At 41.9% G+C, this 26,591-nt stretch overlaps 1 protein-coding gene across 1 annotated transcript in view; it reads right to left on the reverse strand.

The window, feature by feature from the left end:
• Nucleotides 1–26,591, reverse strand: part of MTMR2 (myotubularin related protein 2) — a 62,630-nt gene that overhangs the window by 14,900 nt on the left and 21,139 nt on the right. Inside the window, exons 2-7 of the mRNA XM_059493557.1 lie at nt 26,037–26,142; nt 10,419–10,494; nt 7,074–7,168; nt 6,786–6,896; nt 4,696–4,797; nt 3,904–3,987 (exon numbers count right to left, since the gene is read on the reverse strand). Of these exons, the coding sequence (XP_059349540.1) occupies nt 3,904–3,987; nt 4,696–4,797; nt 6,786–6,896; nt 7,074–7,168; nt 10,419–10,494; nt 26,037–26,142 (574 nt within the window). The remainder of the gene's footprint in view (nt 1–3,903; nt 3,988–4,695; nt 4,798–6,785; nt 6,897–7,073; nt 7,169–10,418; nt 10,495–26,036; nt 26,143–26,591) is intronic.

The following is a 26,591-nucleotide window of genomic DNA, read 5'->3' on the forward strand; positions in this document are numbered from 1 at the left end:
GCCTTTTTGCCCTCCCCACACACAAACTACACTTGGTTTTCCTCTAGGTAAGACCTTCATGCCTTACTATAATGACTTGGGTTTGGTTATCACTTGATTTACACTTGATGTTGCAGAAGATTTGTTTGCAGGGAAAAACTGTTGAAGCCACACCAGCACAGCACCGACACCACCACCTTGCAAAGCACATGGTTAAGGTTAAGCACAAGAGGATCCTTCACTGACAGGAAAATAATTTCCTTGCTGTAGTTACATGCAGTCACACCTCTCTATGGAGACAGAGTCCATCTCTCTGTGGATCTCAGAGATCCACTCTGAGCTTACACAGGTAAGTGCACCTTGATCTGCAGCAGGCAGCACAGGATGCAGCTGCAGAGCCAAGCTGGTCCCGCTGCCATTTACTGAGCCCAGGCTGTGCCCACTCAGCCCCAGACAGCTGTGATCTGTTCTGCAGCAGAGACATACACAGCATAAGCAGGACCTCAGTTAAACCATGGGACATTTAACGTTCAATTCTCACTTTGCTTCCCAAGTTACACCCAACAATCCTCTGGAGGATGATGTTACCAAGCTCTTTCTCACTCTGCTTGTATACTAATGCTGGGCACTTCTTTAATCCTGAAAACAGGTCAGTTCTTCTGAGTTATTAGTTTCTACATGTTTTCTCCAAAAGCAGCAACCACAGCCCTAATCTGTGGCTCCCCAGTAGATATGACCAGAGCAAGGGATATTAGACAAGAATGACTTTTGTAGGGAAACATCACACAACTTCACAACCTCTTGTAATATTTTCCAAATGCTCCCCACCTTATTAAGGAAAATAAAGCTTTAAGTTACTCCAAAGGCATCTGAAGGACTTTTGGTTTCAAGTGAGTCTTATTCACTTTGCAATTCTGTTTTATATTCTGCCAGCCCACGTGTAATAAAAATCAGGGAGCAATTTCAGTTTTAAATTTCATTTGCCACATGTGATTCCATTTACCAACTAAATCTCAAACCTCTCTGAGTTCCTTTTGTTCTCTACAGGTTGTTTATTACTCCCCATAGTTTTACACAATCACAGATTTTTAATAAGTTACATATTTCCATCCTTCCCAAGAATGCTAACGGGGAAGTTAGGGGTCTACTGACTGTCTTTCCTGATTGCAACAATTGCTATCATCTCAACATATTTCTATTAATTTTAATAAAAATTGTAATAAATAAACAATAGTACCCTCAAACTGGACATGTCTACCAGTGTGGACATAGAAATTACCATGGATCCTGGTCTAAAAGTCTTTTCTGGATGCCTGGTAGTTGGAGTTTACTTTTGCTCCACTCCCCTTCCCACGTGTCCCTGCTCCCACAGGGAAAAGACTGACCTGGCTTAAGACACAGCAAGTTAATGCCTGGCCATCCTGCTGGGCTGCTGATGCCCTAGGCCAGCCCTTCTCTAACAGTTTCTAAACCAATTCCAGAAGGTCCTGCTGACAGTGCATATGTCCTGCTTTTCTATTTCTGATCACAATTCATAGAGTCAGAGACAGGTAATCCCATTATCTGATTTGATGATGCCAGTTTTGTTTCACTGTTAACGAATCCCTGCTGCCATTTCAAGACATAATCCTGATTTACTGTAGTATTTGTTATTGCTTTAGCAGAACCTGGTTGGATTAAGAAAAAAGGCTATGACACTCACACAGATAAATTGAACATCCATAGTTACAAACACTGGAATTAAATAAACAGACTGAAATACCTAAAAAAGTTTTGGAGTGGACATAAAGCATCGTGCTGCAGAACCTAAATCAATCCAACAAAAGGGATGAAATTCTCCTCCTGGCCAGATCACAACATAAACATCTACTGCAGTATGGCTTGCTTCTTCTTCAGCAGCTGGTGTTGGTCACTTTTGGAGATAAGGAACTGGAGCAGATGGATTGTGTGATCTGGAATGGTAGTGATTGTGGCCCATCAAGGGTAAAACTCAGAAAGGCTGTGGCTGCAAAAAAATCTTGCTTTGGATTTGCTTTTGCAGTTAACACTGTAAGGAAATGACCACAGGCTTCGGCACATGGACGCTGGTTTCTTGACATAGAAGCACTCAGGCAAGTTTGTCCTTCCCATTAACAAAAAATTAAACAACAAAGAAGCAGGCCACAGCACAAGTACACACTGCAGCAACACCTCAGCTGTGTCACATCTTACACCCATTTTCTTTCCAGAAAGGCCATGAAGAGCTGCAAATCACAGGCATGCAAACATATGTATTCTTTCACCACTTCACCAAATTCCTGACAAATTTAAGGTGCACCAAATCACTGTATGGTGATTTGGTGCACCTTAAAAAAAAATAATTTGGACAGAAAAGAAACTAATATGGACAGAAAAGCTTCTATCATAAAAACTGGCATGCCAGGAATTAGAAAGTGGAACAATCTACATGGAAATTATCTAATTTCCTCTTCCCAGGTGTTGTAAAAATGTCTTCTGTACTTTACCTATTTTGACTGATGCTTGGCTGAGTGAATGCTGCGCTTTCCAGGGGAGATTATTTTGATAGCACAGGTATTCTTTTAGTTGTCACTCCAAAATTTTCAGCCCTACAAAGAAGTGTCTTGCTCAAATAGCTTGGGCTGCAAATCCTTCTCTACAAGCAGATCTTCCCACAAAATAACTACCAAGAAGGAGGTAAAGTCTAAACAAAGCAATAATTGCTGCATTATCTGATCTTATGCTCAAGTTGACCTTAGTCAAAAAGTGATTACAAACGATTGGAGTTTGTCTTGACCACGATTTTAGATTGTGGCATCTCATTGCAAAATACACTCCTTTGCACTGAAGACAGCATTCAGTAGGATACAGTAAGATACATCTCGCTTCCCATTAGCAGTCTAGAAGCCAGCAATCTATCTTAGGCAGCTATTTTAGGAGAGAACAAATCACCCCCAACAGTGAAGCACTCTCTCCCATCTGTTAATGACAGGCCTCGATAACCAATTTAGAAGGCATGCCCAGCTTTTAGAAGGCTACAACTAGAAAAATAAATCCTTAGATTTTGGATTCCAGGAATCAGATGAATAACTAGGCTGGGACAGAGATCTGGTTTTGTTTGATTTGATTTTTAAGAAATGGTTTAACATTTCTTAATTTTACAATAGAAAATTGGTTTTATCCTGAGGGATCTGGAGGAGACAGAAGCTTATTGTGTCCAGGGCAAACATGCCACCAAATCATGCTCCTTTTTCTACTTGAGAATTTTATGACAGGTGTGATTTCATTATAAAAAATCAAAATTCACCCATCTTTTACTCCAAAGAGGACTACTCAAGTTTTCACCACAGTATTCCTAATCCACAGCCTGTCACTACATAATCATTAATACCTTTGATCCGTCTACTCTGGACACACTAAACTGTAAATAACAGTACTCTCTAGGCTGATCCCTATGCTGAGAAGGGATGCCTTGCCCATGCCTAAGATAATGAAGGCATTCCACACCTAATTTCTTTCCTCCCAAGTTGCAGTTTCAGACAGGAAAACCTGGAAAGAATTAAAACCAATACAAGCAAGCACTGAGATGTGAAACTCAACAATGGGATGCGTGTACCTGGAACACGCACCCTCCATTCTCCACTGCCAGCAGTACCTGATCACCAAGCCAGAGCATTAGTTTTTTCTAGCTGAACCTAAAGTCAGCTCTCTGCCACCTGAGCTGATGTCCAGCAGTGGATGCCCCTATCTCTAAAGCTGTACTGCTCTCAACAAGCACTGCAGTGTGAAAAACAACATCCCAACCAAGCCTGCACAGCATTTTTCAGCAGAATCAGTCTCTGCTCCATGTAACCTGTCATTTTATCACTGCACAGACCCTTGTTTCTGAAGAGTAGGGGATGAGGAAGGATGTGGCACAATACCCACCTGTCTTCTGTACTCCCAAGTTGGGTCATACACTTTCCATCCATTTTCTGGGAAAACCTCTTTGTACTCAAAGGCAAAAAGTGGCTGAAAGAAAGAAAATTTACCTTTAAGAGCCCACTCAGAGCCCATTTATACAATGTTTGATATCTCAAATAGTAATTCATGACTGACCCTTCTTTTTCCCCACCATCACTTTTCTTTCAGGGTTTTATAAAAAAAGATTAACACTCTCACTGTAGCAGGTAATTAGTACAACAATATACCTTCCAATATGTCCCTGATCTTGCTTGGTTATTAGCTAGTACTTCACAGACAAAAGAAGTTTGTTATTAAGGAGAGAAGATAAAACTACTTAGGCAAGAATGCTCTTACAGATTAACAACCAGAGCCTTTCAACCAGCATTTGAAACAATTGCAGTGTCATAACATTAGAGAACACGAGGGCTGCATTCCAGATTTGGGGCACTGCAGTCACCATTAGCGGTGAACCCCTGATGGATGTTACTGTGATTTGAGTACTTTCCCTCTATTTGAGTACTTTCTCTCTGTTACAAGGCTTTATCAGTAGGTCATCCCCCATGCATGAAAGAAGGCACTGTAATAGATTTTTCCTGTTTCCTATATGATCTAAACTCCTACAGAATTAAGTTGAAAACAGATTTGAAAAACAGCACTTCTCACCCCTCAAGAAAATGCACCCCACGTGAATGCTGTATTAAGTAGATGGGACAGAACAAAACAGTTTACTGCTACTCTGTGTCTTTTGGCAAAAGCTGAAGAGAAAACACTCACCAGATTATTTGAAACTGGAAAAGCATATTTCATTAGGTTCTCAAATATAGATCGTCTAGTTCTCCCTTCAGGCTTATGAGCAAACCGCAAGTTTCGAATATCCTAGGGGAAAAAAGAGAGAAATCACGTTGCAAATTTCTGAAGCACTTCAAAATCCAAAGAAAATCCAAAAGCCAGAATTCAAAATGGGGTCACATGACAATGCTCCTTCTAGCACTGATTTAATACTTTGAACAATGTTGTGCTGCAATGTTGGGTTTGGTTGAGGGGGTTGCCTGCAGCCTCCAACCACAGCAGAGCAGCTGAGGGAGGGCACAGCTATGTCTGACCACAGCATCTTGCCTTCACATGAAGCTCTCCACCTGCTGAAAGTCTTTGGGAGAGCCCTGCTCAGGAAAAAGCTATGTTTGACCAGCAGGACTTTGTGAGACAGACATCCTTGGCTCTCACTGAGCTCTCATGCCAAGCAATGCCATAAGACCACTGGAGGGGATGGCCTAACAAAGTACCTCCACAGAGCTACTGCACAGAGAGGCCCCAAGAACAGCCAGCTGGGTGCAAAGCATCCAGTGCCATCTCCCTTTAAAGCTTCCACCTCTCAGAGCACTCAAGGGGATGTCTTGAAACCAAGAACTCCACTTTGCACAGCAGCACAGTTTAGACAAAAAGGGGTCATTCAGGACCTCCTTTCCATAAGTCATCTACAAAACCAAATTTGCAAAGTAAATAAAACATCTTTAAGTTTTTCCAGTCAAGCCTGCAACTAAAATGCTTGCAGCAAAGAGTCTAAAACTCATCAACAGGAAATGAACTATCAAGTTCAAGTACATGAAGATGGCAGAGCAAGTCAGAGAATGAGATAAACAGCTGAAGACTTTGCTTCCTCACAGGGATGACATGGCTGGTCTCCTGAACTTTTCAGGATGGCTAAGATGTACCTGTACCACTCTGTTATTACACTAGGCTGCTGTGCATATCCTGGTGAAGCAGGCTGAAATATATAAATAGGCTATAAAGGGCCAAAACACCCATCCTATAGTTTGTGCCTAAGTTTCCCATAAAGGGAAATGATACAGTTCACTTCAAACCTGACCAAGTGTGCTTACAGACAAAATGGCTGAGGACCAGGAATCCAGATCAAAACAGGGAACAAATTAGCTTGCCAGCACAAGCACCCCACCCTGTGTTAGCCAGGGCAGATTATGACTCTCACAGGACGAGGGAGCAGCTGGATTATTTGGTACAGATTGCAGTAACTGGTCTTGACTCAGCACACCCACAGCTTGACAGTCTGCTTAGCTTCCTGCTGCCTCAAAATCACAGCAGTGACCAGAGCACTTTGGGATTTCTATTCATTCCTCCATCTGCTCTTATCCAGCATCCTTTTAGCATTGAGGGGCTCTGACAAGCTGTAAACAGCCCAAGACTTACAAGGTTCTGAATCCAGCCCTTCCTATGTGCTCACTGAGGGAAGCAGAAGGGCCATGCCATCCAGAGATATGGATTTAGGAGGAGATATGGTGGTTTTATCTACTTTGTGGATCTACAGTAAGCAGACATGAGGAGGCAAATTGTTAATTTTTGTATTTGCAGTTATTCCAAGGGTTCCTGAGGGGCACATGTGAAATCTGTACTGCCTTGAAAGAAATGAAAGAACAGCCCTGATGAGGACTGATGGCTATTCACCAGTCCCTCATGGCAAAGCACTGCAGCAGGACATGAGCTAATGATTTAGGGGGGGAAAGTGCCCCTTTCTTGCTCTTGAAATGTAAATAAGTGAAAGGCCTACTGAAATCCACAGTAACGGGAGTCTACCTAGAATAAGTCTGGTGGACAACCAGAAATGAGAAATGAGGATACAGTTCCATGATCAAGGAAAGCTATTGCCCAGCACAAAGCCTGAAAAAAGGTTTGGATCTCTTCTCAAATGAGTGGAGCTGGAGAATACTGAAAACTACTTTTAAAATAATGGTTTTTGACACCTGTGAAGTCATACTGACTGAAACATTTTGCAGAACTTCCTACAGTGCCACAGAGACAACCTTTAAAAATATATGTTCCCCTATTGTAAAACACAGATAAAAGTTTACCTTGCACACAATCTCCAGCCCATAGGAATTTTCACCACAACTGGAAGCACCTCCAATTTTCTCCACTCTGTTGATTACACCTAAAGATGCATCTAGGACAAAAGGAGGGTCCTGTAGACAGTTGAAATTTGTGAGTTTAAAAAGGGGAGGGGGAAAAATTCCCAGCTCCTGCTCCCTTATGTCTATATTGCCAAACAAAGAGCCACATTTCACACAGAAATACTCTCAAACAACACCCAGATCTAAAGATTGAAAAGGTAGCAAAAGCAGATTATTTCAAAAGCTTACCCGTTCCATGCTTTTAAAATACAGTCTATAATTGGTAACAGTAAGGGTTCCTCTGATTGCTCCAGTGAAGGGGCAGATGTAAGTAACATCCTTAGCTTAAGAAAAAAAAAAAGAAAAGAAAAGAAAAGAAAATGTAAATTTCAGAGTTAATTTATGGGAGAAAAATTATGCCAGCAACAATATTTGTGGGCTGTACCTTGCAGATGATAAAATTAAAACAAGCTTAATCTATGGTTCTAGCCTAGAGCCAACTTGCAAGTTTCAGTTCTGTGGAGAAGGTAAGAGTTTGGGTAGAGACAGTACCATCACCCAGAATCCTACATTTGACAAAACTGCCACCCCTGTGAACAGGCCAGTGTTCAGTGCAAACTGTTTGCTCTTACTCCAGTAGCTGAGAATGTCATGCATGAAAAGAGGAGACCACTCGTGCCTGGATGCACACATTTGAAGCTGGAAACAATGTGCATAGAAGCTAAGGATTGTGCCCAAGATGGTTTGTGCCACCAGGGGCAGGAGAAGGCAGTTCTCATACATCATACATGTGGTTTTTCAGATGCTTGGGTCCTTCTGTACACCTTTGCATGTGAAGTTAGCCCTGGGATGAAGGCCCACATGCTAAAAGCCAGCAGAGCTACAGTGATTTGCAGGAGCCATGAATCTGTGCAGCAGCCAGCTGCTGGTGATCTTAGGTCTGAAGTCAGTGATCAAGTTACTCTGCACAATTCAATTATTTTTGAGCCTGAGTGACGGTGACTCAAAACAGTCCCCTTCTTAAATGGCCTCAAACATTTCTCACTTGCTGCAGCAAAGGGAAGGAGGTGCTGCTGGCTTTCCACAGCAAACACCTCTAACTGCCCTTCTGTTTTATATCACCTAAAAATGCCAAGATTTAGGTTGTTGCCTCCCCACCTCTGCTGCCTATCACTTCTTCTGCCACTGAAGCAGTTGTGTTGTGGCAATGGTTTGCACTATCACCAAGAAGTAATAACACCCCTCAAAAACAAGAGGAGACCCACTGAGCTGCCAGATCCATGAAAAAACTCCCTGGATCATCTGAATAACCTCAAGCCTCCAAGCCCTTGGGGACTCATTTTGCAAGCGCTGTGTCAGGAGGACGGCTCGCCTCCCACCCAGGAGACAGCCACCATGAGCATGAGGTGTGAGGCTACTGGGGGGTCAGAACGGGAACCTAAATTTCTTCTGCCTTTATCCCATGAGATTTAGCCCAGAGGGGGAGAGAGAGGAAGTCTGCCTTATTCCAGGGCACTGGCAACTCATATAACTAAGTCATCCTCAAGTCAGCTCTGCTTCTGCATTGTCTTCCTTGACTCTCAAGATCTGGATGCGGAGAAAGATCCTTAAAACATCAGAAGTGACTAATTTGCAGCAAAATATGTAGCATACAATATCTGGTTAAAAAGAAATAAAATATACATAACCATACTAAATATGCTAGTAATTCCATTATTTATTTATTTATATAAATTTACATGTATTTGTTTGAAGGACAATTAAACACAAAATGCTTATAGCCATTTCTAATTAAACCAAGTGTTTCATTAGTGTCCGATTATTAATCACTTCTTTTCAAAGGCTAGTTTGACAGAGGTTTGAAAGCAGACTCAGGAAGCATAACAAGGGTGAGGGCAGCCTGCCTAGTTTTTCCACTGGAGTTCCCATTATTCAAAATGAAATTTTGAAATGTTTAAAAAAAAACCAGCAAAATCCACTAATAAGAAAAGCATGCATTTACATCTGAAAAGGAATAGGATTTCTGGGTAAAGAGGAAAGGTGCTAGAAAAATGTTTTCCGGGTAAGGAACCCCAGGCACGATCTCAAACACTGGCCTTGCCAGCATGTAAGCCACACCACCTTTCACATTTGCATTTTATTAGCCTGGTTTCCTAAGGAAACAATTTTACTTAATTACACTGCGCATGTACAAATGTACCTACACACATGGCTTGTCTGACCTTCACCCTGCCACTGCTGCATGATTTCAGCAGTCTCTACTTGATAAACAGGGATCTCCAAGGCATTAAAGTGCTTCACTGTTTGTGAGAACGAATGCCAGGTATAATAGAGAGGTTGTAGTGGTGCTATCACCACGGGAAAGCCTAATGAGCTCAGCCTTTGGTATGTATAAGAGAACACATATGGGAGAAAGAAACTGGAAACCACATTTACTAATTCCCCTGCTTGTGGAATTCCTGTCTTTTACAGGCCAATCTTACCCTAGATTATTGGGTTGGCTGAAAATATTTTTTCTTCCCTTCCCTGTAAAATACAAGGAGAATTACATTTGCCTTTCTTCACACTTTTAACAGGAAACAATTATTTCTGATGAATAACAAAGATTTCCTTTTTGCTGCCTTTAGCTTCTTGCTGGAACAGGCAGCTGCTGTCTGGGCTACTCCAAAAGCCACCCAGTCTTACAGATTTATGTGGCCCATCACACCATTTGCCAACAGATAAAGCACTGGTAACTCTGACCTATTAAACCATTCTCTAGGAACCCTTCAAAATACTGCCTCACTGTTAGAGCTAATAGCATCTGTGGAGAGAGTTAGATATCAGTCTGCAGTGTATGGTGAGAGTACGAGTTCAAAGTCCTTTGGACTCTGAGGAAAGCGGTTGAGAAAAAAGATTAATTATGGAGGCAGGTTGTTTGGAGGTTTTCTTCCTTGTTTTTATATTGGTGTTGATGGGTGCATTTTTTTTTGTGAAGTATTTTCAGTTTTCATTTTTTGATTTTTTATGTTTAGGACTGAAGTTGCACTCTTCCTTACCACTTTAAGAGGAAGGCAACATGTTAAAAAAGCAAATGCAAAATCTTTCACAGAAAATTAATCAAGAGGCTTACTCAAGCCTTCAGAACGGAGTGCATCAGCAAATCTGAGGCACATCAGAACGTCTGGATGAAAAAAGAAAAAACCCATCCCCCATCACAGTAAAGTCCCTGCAGAAGCAGTGTATCCTTTCCTAGAGCCCATGACAGAGATTTGACACATAATTGTGCTGTGTCAGCCTAGGAAGTTACCCTGTGGCAAGGACAAACTGAAACAGTTGATCCATGTCCTCTCAGGAGGCAGCAAATGCAGAGCTGTACAACTCACACCCCATCACTCACGGCAAGAGCGTTGAATTGCTTTGTACTTGCTACTGCTAAAAGAAGACACAGTTACCTTGGCCCATGTGCTGTGCAATTGCTCAATTAATGAAACAATCTCATCATGGTTCCCAAAACATCTGCAATGTGCTGTTGTTGGTCAGTTAACACCAGGATATTTTACTCCATGGATATTCTACTGTCAGCAAACAATAAGGAATTTCCTCTTCACGTACCCATGTCTTTGATGGTTTCCCCTGGCAGCAAAGGTGGCTCTTCCATTTCAGCCAATTTATTTGCCTCTCTCAGCACCTAGGCAAAAGATACAAGTACAAACAGAAATTCATTATGTTTTCATAAACCAAGAAGTTTACACTTACAGGTCAACAGTATCAAGGACAACAAATATTCAAAGATCTTGAAGTACTGCCTAGGGTCTCTTCAGAGGACAACACCAGGCTCTGTACTTTGGCAGCACACTTCCAAGGTGTCCTTTCATGCTCCAAACTCCTCTTGCCCAGGCCACTTTCACAAGTCAAATTCCTGCACAGTTATGGACAGAGCCAAATTAATCAGTTCCCTTCCCAGCTGAAGTGATCACTGATTACTACAATGACATCAATATACAGCAGAGCAATTTCTAGTTTACACTGAGGAAAACTGAAAAGGACACTTTGGTCGGTCACTCCACTGTGCTCAGTGAGGGTCCCACAGCTGCAAAAGTCCTGACTTGACTCAGTTACAAAGGTACTATTTTGACAGGTATGTATAGGAGGTACAGTTTTGATTTCTTTATTTTTGGCTGCCAAATGACCCCTTCTTCACTTTCCTTTGGGTTCATGTTATACCACAGAGCATGACTTCTCAGACCTATGACTGCATTTACACAAAGGTTTTCACAAGAACAGATGCTATCATGGGCAGATGGACATTTGAGGAAAGCATGGCTGTAACTAGGAAAGCATAACCTGGGGTCTAAATCTATAAGAACTAGGAGAGAAATGCAAATATAAGTGATCAAGGTTAAGGCTAAGTCTGTGTGGCCAAATGTAGATGGATTTAATCTTGTTGTCCCTGTCTCGAACTGGACAAATGACCACAACCTCAGCAGTAGAATTTGCTCAACCTCTTAAAACAGACAGGGAGCAGGTAAGTTAGTCCAGACTCTGCTTCATGCTACAGCAACCACAAAACTTTGAGTTCAGGGTTGGTGTGTGTCCCACCTGCTGAAGAAAGGCAGAGGGAGCTCGCTGCTGCTCACCGCTGAATGTGCAGGCTCACCCAAAAAAATTTTTTTTTTATCATAATGCAAGGAAAAAATTGCTTCAAATTGGTATCAGGAAATCCCTGCAAAGAAAATTCAAAGACATAGCCTAAAGTAGCATTCTAGAACCTGACATGTCTGTGGTCAACTTTCATGTAGGATCAAGCCAGAGGGAGAGCCTCAGGGAAGAAAAATTCCCTAAACTATGCAAAAAAATTGGAAACAAACCCAAAGAAAGCCCTTGCCACAATAAGAGCACATTCCAGCATTTTCACACAACAGATTGATGCATAGATGAAAAGATTAACAAGATCAAAGCCTTCTTGAGAACAAGATGTACATTTTAAAAAATGCATTCAAAAGACTCTTTAAAAAAATTAATAATAAAAACAAGTACAGTCCTGGCTTCCTAACAGAAACCTCGCAACTGCACCCACTTAGATCAGGTTTTACCAGGGAGGCTGTCAGAGCAGTTGGGCTGGGGTCCACAGGATGAGTAAGGAGAGGTCACCACTGACAGAACTCACACTGGCAGCAACTTGCAAGGAAGCTTCTCTTCCCCCACATCAGCAACATCAGTAAAAATAAGGTTTTGCTGGTATAATGAGCAGAAATCAATGTTGAGGACTTATTTTCAGCACAGCTGTGTTGGCCAAAGATCACACACCCCATCAAAGCCCTGACTGAGGGCCTCCCTGACAAAAGCCTGTGATGTAGACCCACTCTCAACTCCTGTGCGTCCAATTTTGCGCTTGAGTAACAGCCCTGAAATTAGCAGGGTAACATCTGGATTATGATAAATGAGATGGAAGCTTCTGGCTAATTAGCCCATAAGTGGTGGTCATCTTTTTGGCCTTTTATCTTGGAAGGACATGAGTGAAAATACACTCTGCATTCAGAACATGATCACAGCTTCTTTGAGAAGGTCCCTACCCCACACGGGCAGCAGCTGCTGCCAGGATCACTTGGGTCAACAGCTGGACTCACTGCTCTCCTGCAGATGTCAGCGGGAGCACGTCCAGCAGTAAACATTTGGGAAACTGGGTTCTATCTCAAGCCAAAACAAATATGAAGTAAGACACATAGAAAGCACTCGGTATGACAAACATCTGCTGAGGTGGCAGAGGTGGGTGCTGCTCAGGTGGGTTTTAAACCCTGTCCTGCAAGTGGGAGAGAGAAGGAGGGAATAGGCTAGCTGTATGAAAGACAAGGACCTCCATGTCACCATCATTCTCTGAAGACAAGGTTGAAAGCATTTTCAATTTAAAAAGTGTCTCTTCTAGGTCTAATAAAATCCATCTGCTCACTCACACTTCTCTGAAATGTCCCCAGGATCAGAGGAACGGGTTAACAATCCAAACCTGTGCTCACTTTAACCCAGGGCAGCAGATGGCTGGCTTCCTGGAAGCACAGCACCTCAAGGTCGGCCTCCTTGCCTCCCCTCTTACTATTTTGGGGGGTTTTTGCTACAGTCTTGCGGACTAAACTCATTTTCACCACCCCTCAAGTGACTTCAGCACAGTACCTGTCTCAGGTAACAAAGCACTGACTCCATGGTGATTTCAAAGGTACAAGCATATAACCCCTGGAAAACTGCCATCCTTTCCACGAGGCTGAGACAGACATGGTCAGCAAGCCCAGGACAAACACTTCTCTCTGTTGTGCCAGTCATTGCACTGTCTACTCAGCAATAGATTTTGAATGAGCCTCTAGTTGGGCACTTGAAACCCAACCTGGCAGAAACCAAGAAATGAATGGTAGGCATTTTCCTGAAACACACTTCCATCAATGGCTCCTTAAAATTGATTCAGAGAAATACACTCTGTGTGGGGCTGAAAATGCAAGCAGCAGACAGGAGAAGACATATGCAGCACCAGCCAAGGACAGGGACCACCAGCAGGTAAGAAAAGTGGGTGGATAAGAGAAGAGGAGTTTTGGAAACAGATCAAGGAGAAAGAATGGTATGGGACAAAGCACATGAAGCTCTGAGATGACGTCAGTGTCATAAATGGGCCCTTTGCGCCTTATATGACTAAGGAGGTGACATGAAAAGCCCTTCCATCTTACTGCCAATTCTCCTCTCCCCCTCAAAATCCAAAAACGGTTCATTAAACTGTGAGAAAAATCTTTTTTTGTACATTAGCCTATTTTCAAGACTCTAAAAATAACACTTATGGGCCCAAATTTAGCCCTCTGCAAACCTTACAAAATTAAATTAAGAGCACCAATAAGGCAAGGAAGCAGGGAATGGAGCCAGGGACACGACTGTGGCAGCCTGGCTGCAGGGGGGACAGCAGCTGCTGCTACATAAATGCTACTCAGGCAGGTACCACATATGCCTGCAGCTGAAATGTGCCACCTCCGTGTGCCTCAGCCTTTGAAATTGTTCAGTGGGACTAAAACCAAAGAATTCTTCGGTATCTGCAATGCAGAACACGCCAGAGCTGGGCAAATCATTATTACTTAGGAATACAACCACAATGACAGAGTTTCACATGGCTCCTTCTGTCACAGTCATCACTAAGATGGTTTCTGTAAGAAACATATACAATGACCAAAAACCAATGGAATACTCTGCCTTGCCTCTAAGCTGAACCAGGTCTTCATTATCTTCTCCCCACAAAAATGTTATGCCTGGTAACTGAATCTCTGGAGGAATGAAGTCCTGTTACACACCAGAACAGCCTTTATTTCTGTCTTCTTTTACCAAGTAACATCATGTACCCATCCCACCTGTCAGCAGCTCTCTCTCTAGATGAAACAGCTAAGAGACTGAGAATGGGAGTACCTTAGAACCTAAACACACGTCCTGGCTCAGCTCAGAGGGTGTGAGGATTTTGTGCCACCACCTACCTTTGTCCTCTGCTCAAGCAGCAACTTGGCAGAACAAACCCACACTGCTACATTCAACAACCACTTCTCTACTCCAGGATCCCACCTTGTGTAAGCTCCAGCAGTCATGCCTAGCTGAAGGTGCAGAGCTCTCTCATGCCCTCCCAACTACTGCCCCCAACGCAGGGGAACTGCAGTTCTGTTGAGGTAACCTCAAGATCTAAGCAACGAAATCATGATCTCCTTTGCTTGCCTGTATGGGGTCAGGGAAAGATATTTAGGACCTGCTAAAAAGGTAAGACTGCTGTGCTTCAGGGTACTGCAGTTCTGGCAAGTGTCTCCAACCACATGTTCACACTGCCTCCTAACACAGCAGCCAGCATGCTGCTACAAAAATCCCTCTCCTGGACGATGTTCCTGCACAATTTGTGCACACAGCTCATCCTGAGCAGCTGCTGCCAACAGGGGTGGTACAGAGTGGAATGGCAAGCACACTCTATGCACAGGTCTTAGAGCTCTGTGCACCACTGAACACTGTTCTACAAAGATCTGAGAGGGTACATGACACCCTAAATTCTGAGTTTGCTTTCTGACCATGAAGGAAACAGCCGATGTGCTTTCCTGCTGTACTGCCTGGGGAGGCGCTTGCCTACCAGCGATGCTGCACAGCCGGGCTGACAATCCCCGTCCTGGGCTGCCGGAGGCCAAGCCAGGGCTGCCTCCTCCTGTCACTGCTTCAGTGTCCAGCTCACTCAAGATGCCCAGGGTCCGCTTTATGACTTTTATAATGGAAGTTTTCCCATAACCTGGATCATTTTGCCAGGACTAGCTTAGAGTGTGACTGCAGGAGTGAAGGCAAGCAAAACCCAGGCAGGAGAGAGGGAGCAGCTAGAACCAACCAGGGAGAGAGTAATTTTATCCCTGGACACTGCACAAGCCTCCTGATAATGAAGATGCATGAGGAGAGCACCTGAGGTCTCTTCTAGCCATCTACCAGTTATTCTTTTGTAACTTTCTCCTGAATGTTTGAGTCCTGAAACCCACAAAGGTCAGATTGTTTGGCTTTACACAACTTAAGGGGAGAGAGGCTTATGTTACCAAATTGTTGTGTAACAGTTTTCATAAGTCTGCAAAGATTATTCTATCCTGAATCACAATAAAAATGAGCAAAAGGAATCTTTTTTGGCTTAGACAATATTAAAATGTACCCTTTTTTGTAATTTTTTTCCTTTCCTCTGAGTTAATCTCTCCTTGGTAACCTCCTACACACTCCAAGTCACTTTGCACATTTTGAACAGAGTTGTGCATAAAGCCACAGCACTGGTTTGACACGTTCAATCCGACAGCATGAACACCTTGCTCCTGCATTACTCCTTTCCCCAAAACCTCTCCCCATGTCTGCTCCATCTACTGAGAAGACAAACTCTCCAAGCTGGGAACTGCCTTTGTTCCAGCTACACAGTCCTGTTTTGTTTCCTACAGCAGGAGGGCGGTCACTTAACTGGTCCCTTGACATAAACACATACAACCTGCCTGCACAGACAAATATTATACACACACCAAGTCCCCTTGTTTCTGCAGCCCCTGAACTCAGATTTGGCATTTCTCTGTCTACCTTGTGAGCACGCACTGGTCAGCAGCAACAGCTGAAAGACATGCTGAAGGGACATGAATGCACATGTTGTACGTGTACAAAAACACACAGAGAGAATGAGTAGTGTTTAAAAAAATCTATCTTTTCAAATATGGAATTGAAACTCAAAAGCCAAGTAAGAGGTTTAATCTCCTATAGGAAAATATCTCTCTGATACTTTACACTTAAAGGACTACCTGGGAATATTCTGGTTGTACTTAACATATCTAAACTTTCCTTTGCTCCCTTTTTTTTTTAATGTCTTTGTCTCAAGAAATGGAAAATTATTAAATGCCCTCCTTAATCACCATTTTTGCAACTTTACAGGCAGTGTAGTCAGTAAGCTGCAGAAATATGATTTCACCTGAAACTGGAGATCTGTGCTGATCCCCCTAGGCACTGTGTAGCAGTCAGTGGAAAGAAGGATACCTAGGAGATGCACCTTTAGGATAAGTACCCTTCCTCCCACTGAAGGCTAAGAACTGGGTAAAGGAATGTCAGTGCAGATCTGGAAGGGCAAATCCCAATTCTGGTCCTTCCTTGTGGTCAGCACAGCAAAACCCAATCTACTGGACATTCCCAAACAACTGAGCAATTCTATCCTATGTTTTCAGAGAAGTACAAATGTGCTGTGTGCTGAGAGGCAGCAGGGAATGAACCCGAATCAGATACAAATACTGCATGGACTTGATTTAAAACAGCATGACTCCAAAGCCTGTAAGACAGGTTGTCTTAGCTGAGGTATAAAAGACAGCTTTTGTGTCAGAGATGGCTCTTGTCTGCTGTCACAAAGACCCACATAAGGGAAGTCAGCCTTCCTGCAAAGACTTAGCCATAGGATTACTTTTACATATTTGATTAACTTAGTTACTTTATTTGTAAATTAATAGCAAAACATATACACTTACATAACTAATACTTCTCTGCTTTAAATGCCTTTTGGGGGGGTTTCAAACCACGTTCACCTATTCCTTCCCCTGAATTGCCCTACCACTCCATCCTTTTCCTGTTTCATGGCTGTTCCCACCAGTCAATCAATGAAGGACAGTGACACTACAGCAGGTGCATCAAGATTTATCATTATTCCAGTGATGGTGTAAAAATGTCTGAAACAAAACAGAGAAGCTCTTTGCATTCATGCCAGAAAAAAATCCCCACAGTGGTCTAATTCTGTCCAGCTGACATTGACAGAGGATGCAGAACTGACACAGATCTGTGCAGAAACAAGATGAGTATGCTTCTGTAGGACAGTTTTTCACAGGTGGACAGGTTTCTTCTCTAAATGAAACATTTCTTACAACAGGAAAAAAGGGCACATTTTTTCCAGCATTTCACTGCTAAGGTGCTTCTGTCCTCTCAGTGCTCAACCATCAGGACCATGGAACAGAAGCCATGCTTACTTGACTGCAAACACTGCACTACACTGAGGAGAATTTCAGCTGCCATTTATGGCTATTTCAAGTGTACTTGGAGAAGATTTGTGTGCTAAGAATCCTACTGGAAATGCAATAAAACATAAATCAAGCAAGTAAATGGACTTTGTTGATTATTTTTGAATCATCAAGAATACCACAGGAGAAAGACTATGGGAAAGAACAGAAATATCTCTGCCTGACTGAGGCACAGGGACTTTTCTGAGGATTATGACCAGATGGCTTGAAAAACTATGTTAGAGACATTCAGAGCTGCAAGATATTAACTGCAGGGAAATGCTTTATGTCTTATTCCTTTGGGATATTAAAAGTTCATAGGGTAAAAGACAAAACACCATGGACACATGGACCATTTCAGGAGAGTACACAAAGAATCAAATATACCGTCAAAAGACCACACCAAGCCCATTCAGCTCCTAAGAGAGCACTTGGCCAAAGGCAGCCTCCTAGCTCATTAAAAAAAACAAAACACAAGAAGTTCTTAAGTTATCAAAAATGTTCTGACAACAGATCATGTATTACACTACTCTAAAGACAGTAATAACATACAAAGTACACTGCAACTGCTTTTAACTACTCCTTCCCGACACAACTAAAAAAAAACAAATCACAAACTGTGATCTCTGCCTACCATATATGTTTTGAGAAAGCATAAAAGTCCTTGAAAAATCACTTGCTTACTTACCACTGTCTTGAAAATCTTTAAAAAGAAGCTGAAGGTTATTGTATTTAAAAAAAAGAAATACAGTCCCTAAAGTACTATAAAGAGACTCTTCTGCAGGAGGAAGCAGCCACCATGCAGTGCTTCCCTGGGGTTTTCTGCTTTGTTTTTTCTATGATGTTCTTCTCCACTCAGACACGAATGTCCAGTGACAAAGAACAGCCTCTCTGGGTTCCCTGGGCTGGTGAATCTCCTGGGCCCTCACTGCACAACTGCAAGGCAAAACTTAGAAGCTCAAAGGAACACATTGTTGAGGGCCACTCGTTCAACCATGGCTGGCTTGTCTCTTCAAGTTTGTATGGCTTGGTGCCTCAAGACAATTCTCTCATTAGGCTCTGACAGAAAGTCGTCATTGACTCAACTCAGCAACGCTCCCTGGCACAGAAGGTTGCAGATATTATCTATTCAGACAAGTCCAACATTTTTTAATACAAAACCTTCTTCACTGCCAAGGGTTCCACATACGTCTCAAACCACAATGCCTCTGTTCTGCATGGGCTGCTCAAAAACTTTGGACAGCACATTAGCTTGACTCTATCCTTTATTTTTACTGAATTTTGTTTAACAAACAACTTACATGCAAAAAGAAGATTAAAAGTTTCAAGGAAACCATTAAACTAGTTCAGTGAATTTCATATCAATAGTCTTAAGTGACAGAAAAACACTCTGACCAAAACCAGGGTTATAAATTCTACCAAGTAAAATAAGTCACAGAATACTGCCTCCATTACTAAGATTTTCACTTTTGAGTTTGATACATATAATTATATATTTATAATGAGCAAACAATCATACAGAAGAGAACAAAGATGTTTCATTCCGTGCAAAAACATCTACAGAAAATCAAATCTTGGCAGGCACTGCATGCAATCACAAATCCATGTACTCCCTTTAAATACCATGCCTGTTCATTCCTGCCTGATCTGTCCTTCAGTTTACAAAACTATAACTAACAGGGGGCAGGGGGGGAAGCCACCTCTTACCTGGTTTTACTCAATAAAAAGAGCATTCTTGCACATTGTAGCTAGGACAAATATGGCAGTCAATTAGGAAGAGATGAAAATATTTTTGAGAACATATGAAGGCCATTTGCTCATTCTCCTTAGCTTTCCATTCCTAATAGATGGCAATCATAAATGCTTCCAGAGATTTCTGTGCGTTACTCCACATTCAAGCCTTTAGGTACCTCTATATAGGAAAAATTAGCAATGTTTGCTGTCTTTGCTGTTTTCTAACTAGATGAGCACTTAAGGGAGTATTATTTCCATGTAAAGGAGACAGAAGACTGACTGCATCTGGCTTTTTTCCCTAATTTGCATGAAATCAATATTTTGCAACCCAGAGGTTGGCTACTCTGTGGGTTTGTTTCCTTGAAAGGGGGAGGTGCAAAAAGGACTTACTGGGGAGAGGTGCAAGGAGGGAATCAAGATCTTCCATCTCTTGGGATATTTCAAAATGAAAATTACTATAATTCTTATGAAATATGCAGCACTTACTATAAACTGGAGTTCTTGAAAAATGTGACAGGGGCTAAATTCCAGTCACTGACAGGGCTGTCCTGATATGACCATGCTTATGGACAAGAGCATCATTCATTCTCTAGAGCCAGTCCTTTGTGCCTTTGTTCATCAACAGCTTAATGCTCCAAAGAAAAGAAGCCCATTTTCCCCAGGCACACAAATGCAATTCGTATGGTCAAAATCAGAATTTCGAGATAGTTAAAATATGTTTCCCTGTAACACTTTCTTACTTCTCTTCCGCTGCTCTTAAAGTCCCTCTGTTTGACACCTTTGATAACAGAAAGCACTGCCTGTTCTTGGATTTGGCCCTTGGACTTTATCCCTGTGTACAAAGGGACCTACGGAAATACAACTGGCAGGTCAGGTGAAGGCCACTTCTGCCTGCATAGCTTCCACTCCTGTACAGACACATGAAAACGTGAAGTGCACCTCCATGTGAGAACAGAACCAAGCAATGATGCAGAGAAATACACAGTCAAGTCTTCATACAGTGACAGTAAAAAGAACAGTTTATTCAGTTTCACTGCTGCATCACTAGCTCACATCTAGCCAAGTGTTTTGTGACCACAGGTCAATTATGTTCACCATCTGTGGCTTGTGCAATACAGTCTGTAACTTAATAGCAGTCACAGTCCAGTGCACCGGGAAGGAAAGCTCCCAGCATGGAAGACATCTTTGCATTTGCTATGAACAACTGCTGCTTGCAGGCAGCCTCATGCAAAGAGTCAAGGGCTAGTCTGAAACAGGAATATTTATCTCCATATATTATCACGGAGCTGACTGGCAGGGCCGAAGGTCTTCAAACAGCATGGAGGAGCTTAGGCAGAGATTTTGTCATGATTTAGTGCTTCCAAGCTAGCATCACTCACTGACTGAAAAGTCCCTTAAAATCAAAACTGAAAAACATTGCTTAAATGAGTGCTCAGAGTTTAAAACGTTATGTCACTCTCTAAACCCAGCTCTTGTTGAACATGTGTTACACATAACCAAAGCCTGACACACTTCCTGCATTGGCAGGGAGATAGTAATGGAAAAGCTCACTGAGGCTAGTTTTAGTGATTTACAGCAAAGCATGGAGGGGGGGAATCACATCTTTCTTCAATATGTTTTTCTACTAACAATATACGTGTCCTGCAAAAAGCTAGTCTAAGCTACTTGGCACTAAAGCTAGAGTAAAGCAAAGGTGGCAAAGTCAGTGACTGGCATCTCAATCAATCCTGCCCAATATCATCTGAGGGACAGGATTTACCTCTATTTTACAAGTCTGTATCTGGAGATACTACTCTGCACTCTCTCCACAGTCAGAAGAGAAATACATTAGGTCCTCAAAGCAGATAAAACTGCACATTTACTTGAGTCCAGTTAAAGCTCGGATCCACAGAAATCACTTGCTGCCCCTCAAAGTACGCTCTCAACATCTGCACCAAGGACTTCTCTAGCTCAACTCCACTACATTCTCACCTAACATGGACATATCCTTAAAGCTGAGATAGATCAGATCATAAATGATCTACTGAATGCAAAGGAATTGTGGTTGGCTAGCTTCAATGCAGACTTGCCCAAACAGATTTAATCCAGGAAACCTAAGGAAACAGCAACAGTATCCATTTACTGTCTTGGAAGGAAATACTCCTTCATACACCTTTTGTCATGCACCAGTTATGTATCTTACAAAATAAACCACATGGGCTTGTCTACAGTCTTTAACCATACACATAATCGAGAACAAATTAAAGTTACAAGCCACTCTGTTTCTTCCCATTTCTAACCTTCAAGTCCTGGGAATGCTACAACAATATTCTTGCATCTCATGCATTAACCTACTTACTGTAAATCCACCAATTTCTTGTATATTAAAGAAAATCATTATGTAGGGAACAAACAGTCATGAATGGTCATATGCTTGTTTTGTCTGGAGTCAGAGGAGTATCAGGAGCTGTGGATCTCGTTGCCCTTAAAGGGCAGAACAGTTTAGTGGTCACAACAGCAATGCTAACAACAAAAATTTAAACCACTTTTTCTGAAGGCTGCACAACTAGGCAGGTGACACAGATCTGCTGCAGTTTCCTTCTTTCTAGGTGCAAGAAGCAATATAAACAAAACAACATATGAGTTTGGCTTAAGCTTTTGCTGCATGCAATCCAAAAGCAAACACAATAGGCCTTAACAAATGATCAGGCAAAGGTACTGCTCTTAAGGGAAGTGGTAGCAGGCTCTAGGGCTTTATCCACTGCTTCTCAACTGCAAATGAACAGGATCCAACCTTTTATAAGAGCCATTTCAAAGCTTTGAACATGGTAAGCTTCAGGCATTATCCTATAAAGCAACAGCTACCTAAAAATGAAAATCCCTACTGATAAAAGATAGAGCATCAGCAAGAAGACTTAAGTACTATAAAATGCACAGACATGTCTCCTCATTTGCACAGGAGAAAATACTGCCTACAGGACTTAGGAGCAAGAAACTCACTGTATTTTATTAACCACCAACTTCCCAGATCTGTAACTGCTATTTATACACTCCAATCCCTCTGGTAAAGTTGGCTTTAAGGTGTTTTTAACATCTCAACCCAAATTACAAAGTATCTATGGATTTCCAAATCCATTTTCACTTCCAACTACTTCAATTCTGTTCTTGCCTGACCTATAACTTATGTTAAAACATATGGCAGGGTATTTGCTAAAAAATCCCTCCAAGATATATATACCCTAAATCAATTCTAAACTGTTTTGGATTTAAGATCAGGAAGGGGGTGGAAGGAGAACCTAAGAGTGCTTTGTTGCGTTTCTGTTGGGGTTTTGGTTTGCTGTTTCTTTTTCTTTTTGTTTTTTTTTTTTTCTTTTTTTTTTTTTTTTCCATATGAAACTAACTGAAGCAGCCAAAAGTTATTTAGAGTTAGTTTATGAAGTGAAAATTCTGTAAACTTTCTACTGGAAAGGCAATTTAATCTCAGTTCCAGATACCGACATGCTCAATATACATTAAAAAAAAAAAAAAAAAAAACAACAACAAACCTTCATAAAGGTCATTATTAAATACTTTGGAGAAAGATTTAGGAAAAATAACTGCACATGCATTCAGTAGGCATCCCTAGTGGCTGTCTCATTTACCTCATTACACACATGTGCGTGCACACACAGAGTGTTAACTGCACTCCAAAAGAAAACTGCAGGCACAGACTGCAAGAAATTAGGTGGGTCCTTCCCCTGGTTCCCTCCTCCCAATGGACGCCCACTATTCTTCTAAAAATTCCCCACAGAAAAAGAGAGTGCTAATTGTAGCTATCACAAAGTGTTTTTCCATCGTCACAGAAATTTAATTCCTAAATTTGAGCCAATGCACACGCAGAGGCAGAGACCAAATAGAGGTAGGAGTGGTGATGAATCCACATAGCAATTCTGTGCAGGGAAAATTTAAACACACAACAAGAGAATAATCCCATAACTGGCATATCCACATTAAAATCTTGAAAAGTTTATTTTCAGCCTCTTAAAGCTAACTGATGCAACACCTTCCTGTGAGAACATTGCATAGCCCAGGCACTTGCCACCCATACCACAGAGTTACCACAAAATGCATCAGTTCCCTCTTTAGGGCTTGTTCTCTTACATTCTTTCAGGAACAAAATGGGACCTCTTTTGGTTCCACAGTAGTGAGATGCTTAGCTCAAATCTCAGTACCTGAGTAGTCAAATCCAAGTGACACTTGGGAATTCATGCTGTCTTGTGCCAATGAAAGCTGCACAAGATACTCAGACATGTAAGGAAAGAGCTAGAGCAGAGAACATGCTCGTGCCACTGCATCAGTTAATGGTACTGCCTCATCTGCAATATCCAAGGCAAGGGCACGTCTCAGAAAGTTCAAAGAAAACAGCAAAAATAATGAGGACCTTAAAAAGATCTCTCATAGAACTGACTTTCAAAACTTGTGGAACAATCACAGAGATGTCAATTCAAAGAAACCCAGACAAAGAATGACAAGGGAAAGAATCTCCATTGTCCTCAACTTAAGACCTGAAAGAAACAGCATTAGCTGGCCATCACTCATAACAACTGTTCCCTTTGGGAGCTGGCACCAGGCTGCAAGAGCAAGCCCAGGGAGCAAACAGTAACACACCAGCACTGACAGTGATGATTAGAGGGCAGATGGTGGGTCTGCAGTTGCACTGGCAATACCAGAATGACAGGCTGTACACAGGTACAGAACAGATCATCTGACCCCCAAGAACTGCTCTCCAGCATAAGACACTCCCAGGAATGAGGAGTGAAATGATGAATGCATGAGTTCCTCGAGGAGAATTAAGTCAATCTGTAGCAGTGGAAACTGTCTCTTTCTCCCTATACTCTAATACAAGTAAGAGCATGGGAATGCATTTTCTCCAGGTCTGCCTACCACTGACAGGCAGCCACTGGAGTGTAAAGGAATGGCCCAGGTTTACAGCTACACAGGTGCACTGCAGCCACTCACAGCACCTCTGCAAGAGTAAGCTTTAGGTGAAGCACAGAAGACATGTGCCAAATTATCCATACACAGTGTTGATGCAGGTGAAGAGCAAGAAGCCAGCAGAAGCAGATGCTCACACTCAGCCTGCAGTGACACTACGGTAAATAAGCAGTCCTCTGCTTTACCATCTCTCCTGAAAAATTACTCTAAAATGAAAGGGGAGCTGCATTTGTTCCAACCAAGGCAGAACTTTAGATGGCTTAGAAATTAAAAAAGCAGGCAGGCTGTGAAGAAATCTCTCCTGCATATTATAGGAACTGTGGCACAGCATGAAATTATGGGCTCCTAATGGCCTCCAGGAACACACAGGCATCTTCTGCTCAAAAAAAATCTCTCGTGCAGCTAAGTGAACATTCCTCTGTGGACACTGTTTTTCATTGCTAGTGAGTACAGACACACTGTTGAATGGGAAACCAGAAAAGCTGAGGAGAGCTGGAATCCCTGCCCAGACAGCTTACAGTTCACACAGATAAGGTGACAAAAGGGAGGAAAGAGTCACAAGACACAATCGGGATGGCAAAGAAAACATGTTGAACCATCTTAACTACCAGAAGGGATGACAACTTCAGTTGTAAAAAGGAAATATTGGCTTGGCCTCTACTTCTAAAGGTAGTCTTCAAGTGTCACAAAAACTGTGAGAAGATGACTTGGACATCAAAACTGAAAAAATAATTCCACATATGCAAACTTCAGTAAAAAAAAAGAAAGTAAGTTAAGTAAGAAGTTTATTTTTTTTTATAATATCATATATATAACATAAGATTATACAGTTACAGCTGTAGCAGAATTTGCAATTTTATTCATACCAACAAGCCACTTAGCCTCAGCCTAAAAATGATATTTCCTGCATGTTAGAGTGACTGAATACCCTAACTTCACAGAGGGACAACTTCAGACATATTACAAATTTCCACACCCAGGCGTGTTCAGAAGATAACTATTTGTATCCATAGGCAAAAGGTGCAAACTATCATAGAATGCACATAAACTACTGATTAATTTCCAAATCTTAGCTTAAAATTGGCTAATAAGCTGCCTTTAGAAAGAAACATTCATATACTTGTCATGAACAGGTGGACTCTCAGTTATTAATTATGGATGACTGAGAAAGCACTCACGGGATGAAAAATCACCATGCTTGTCAAAGGAATTAGCTTTGTACTCAGAGATTTTTATGCAATTTCACTGTGTTTACATTTTACAAAGATTCTCAACCACAGCTGAGAAATGCAGAAGTTGTACCACTAGGTACAAGGTACCACTACCAACAGTTTTATACTCAGGGACTTTTTTTTTAGAGCTAAGATATATCAAAAATCCCCTTGGCTTCATAAGAGAAACATACAAAGAGCTTTCAAAACTCCTGTGACACCGAATTAGAACTCTGAATTTATAATTAACTAATCTAATAGCAGACTTCAAAGAGCCCTGTTTGGACGTTTTTTATGTCAGAGCAATTCATTGTGACAGAAGAATATTTTTATCAGCTCAGAGATTACAATCTTGCTCTGAAAGAAGGTACTTCCAAGGACTCAGTGTTTACAAACAGGCAGAAGCTCTCAAGACTGAACACCTCATGTATATATACATACACATAACATACATACATACATACATAAGGAGGAAAAAGTATATACAACTGACAGGTTGAGGATTTCACTTACTTAAAGCACCTAAAAGAAAATGGAGCAACTTTGAAAATTCACCTCCAAGTGAGGATTGCAGAGTCCGCTTTTTCAAGATAAAACAACTTTATAAAGAAGCATATCATATGGTAGAGATTAAACTTCAATTTCACCTGTTTGACTTCAGGTCCTTTCAGTAACTTGGCTAAATACATTTTGGCATTACTGAAAACTGACATTATTTTACCATAGCAAACTTACAGAAGCAAGATGTTCTCTGAAGGAGGTCACATTTTTGTATTTTTTTTTTAAACAAAACATACCCTTAAATCTGGAGAGAAGTTGTCTGCTGAGGTGGAGATGGAGTCAGACGACAAAGCAGAAGCAGATTTGGTGTGAGTGGAATGGTCCGACTGCGACGTGGAAGCGCTACAAAGAGAAACACCAGAGGGTATCAAAACTGTGCTCGAGAAAGTTCAAAAGCTGACAAGTCCAGCCACTCTCTTACAGTCATATCAGGCATTTCCCACTGTTCCTACCCTTTCCACTCTCAGTTATTCAGCCCTCAGCAGTGCTTTAAGAGAACCTATTCTACTTGCCATTACCAGGGATTATCAAAGCGTACACAACTCTTTACTAAAACTCAGCTCTGAATGAGCCAACATTAACCACAACCACCACCTTGAGCAGAGGAACCCACTCAGTGCCCAAAGCTGGGTGAGCAGATGCAGTGGAGCTGCAGGTTGAGATGTGTGTGATGAGAGCCTGAGCCAAGAGGCCAGAACTGCCAACCCTTTGCACAGCCAAGGGCCTGGGGACCTGTGGCCCGGCCAGGTGACCGGACACCCAGAGACACGGCAGGAGCCAGCGACCCCAGA

Source organism: Ammospiza nelsoni, chromosome 2 (genome assembly GCF_027579445.1).
Source record: "Ammospiza nelsoni isolate bAmmNel1 chromosome 2, bAmmNel1.pri, whole genome shotgun sequence".
NCBI lineage: Eukaryota > Metazoa > Chordata > Aves > Passeriformes > Passerellidae > Ammospiza > Ammospiza nelsoni.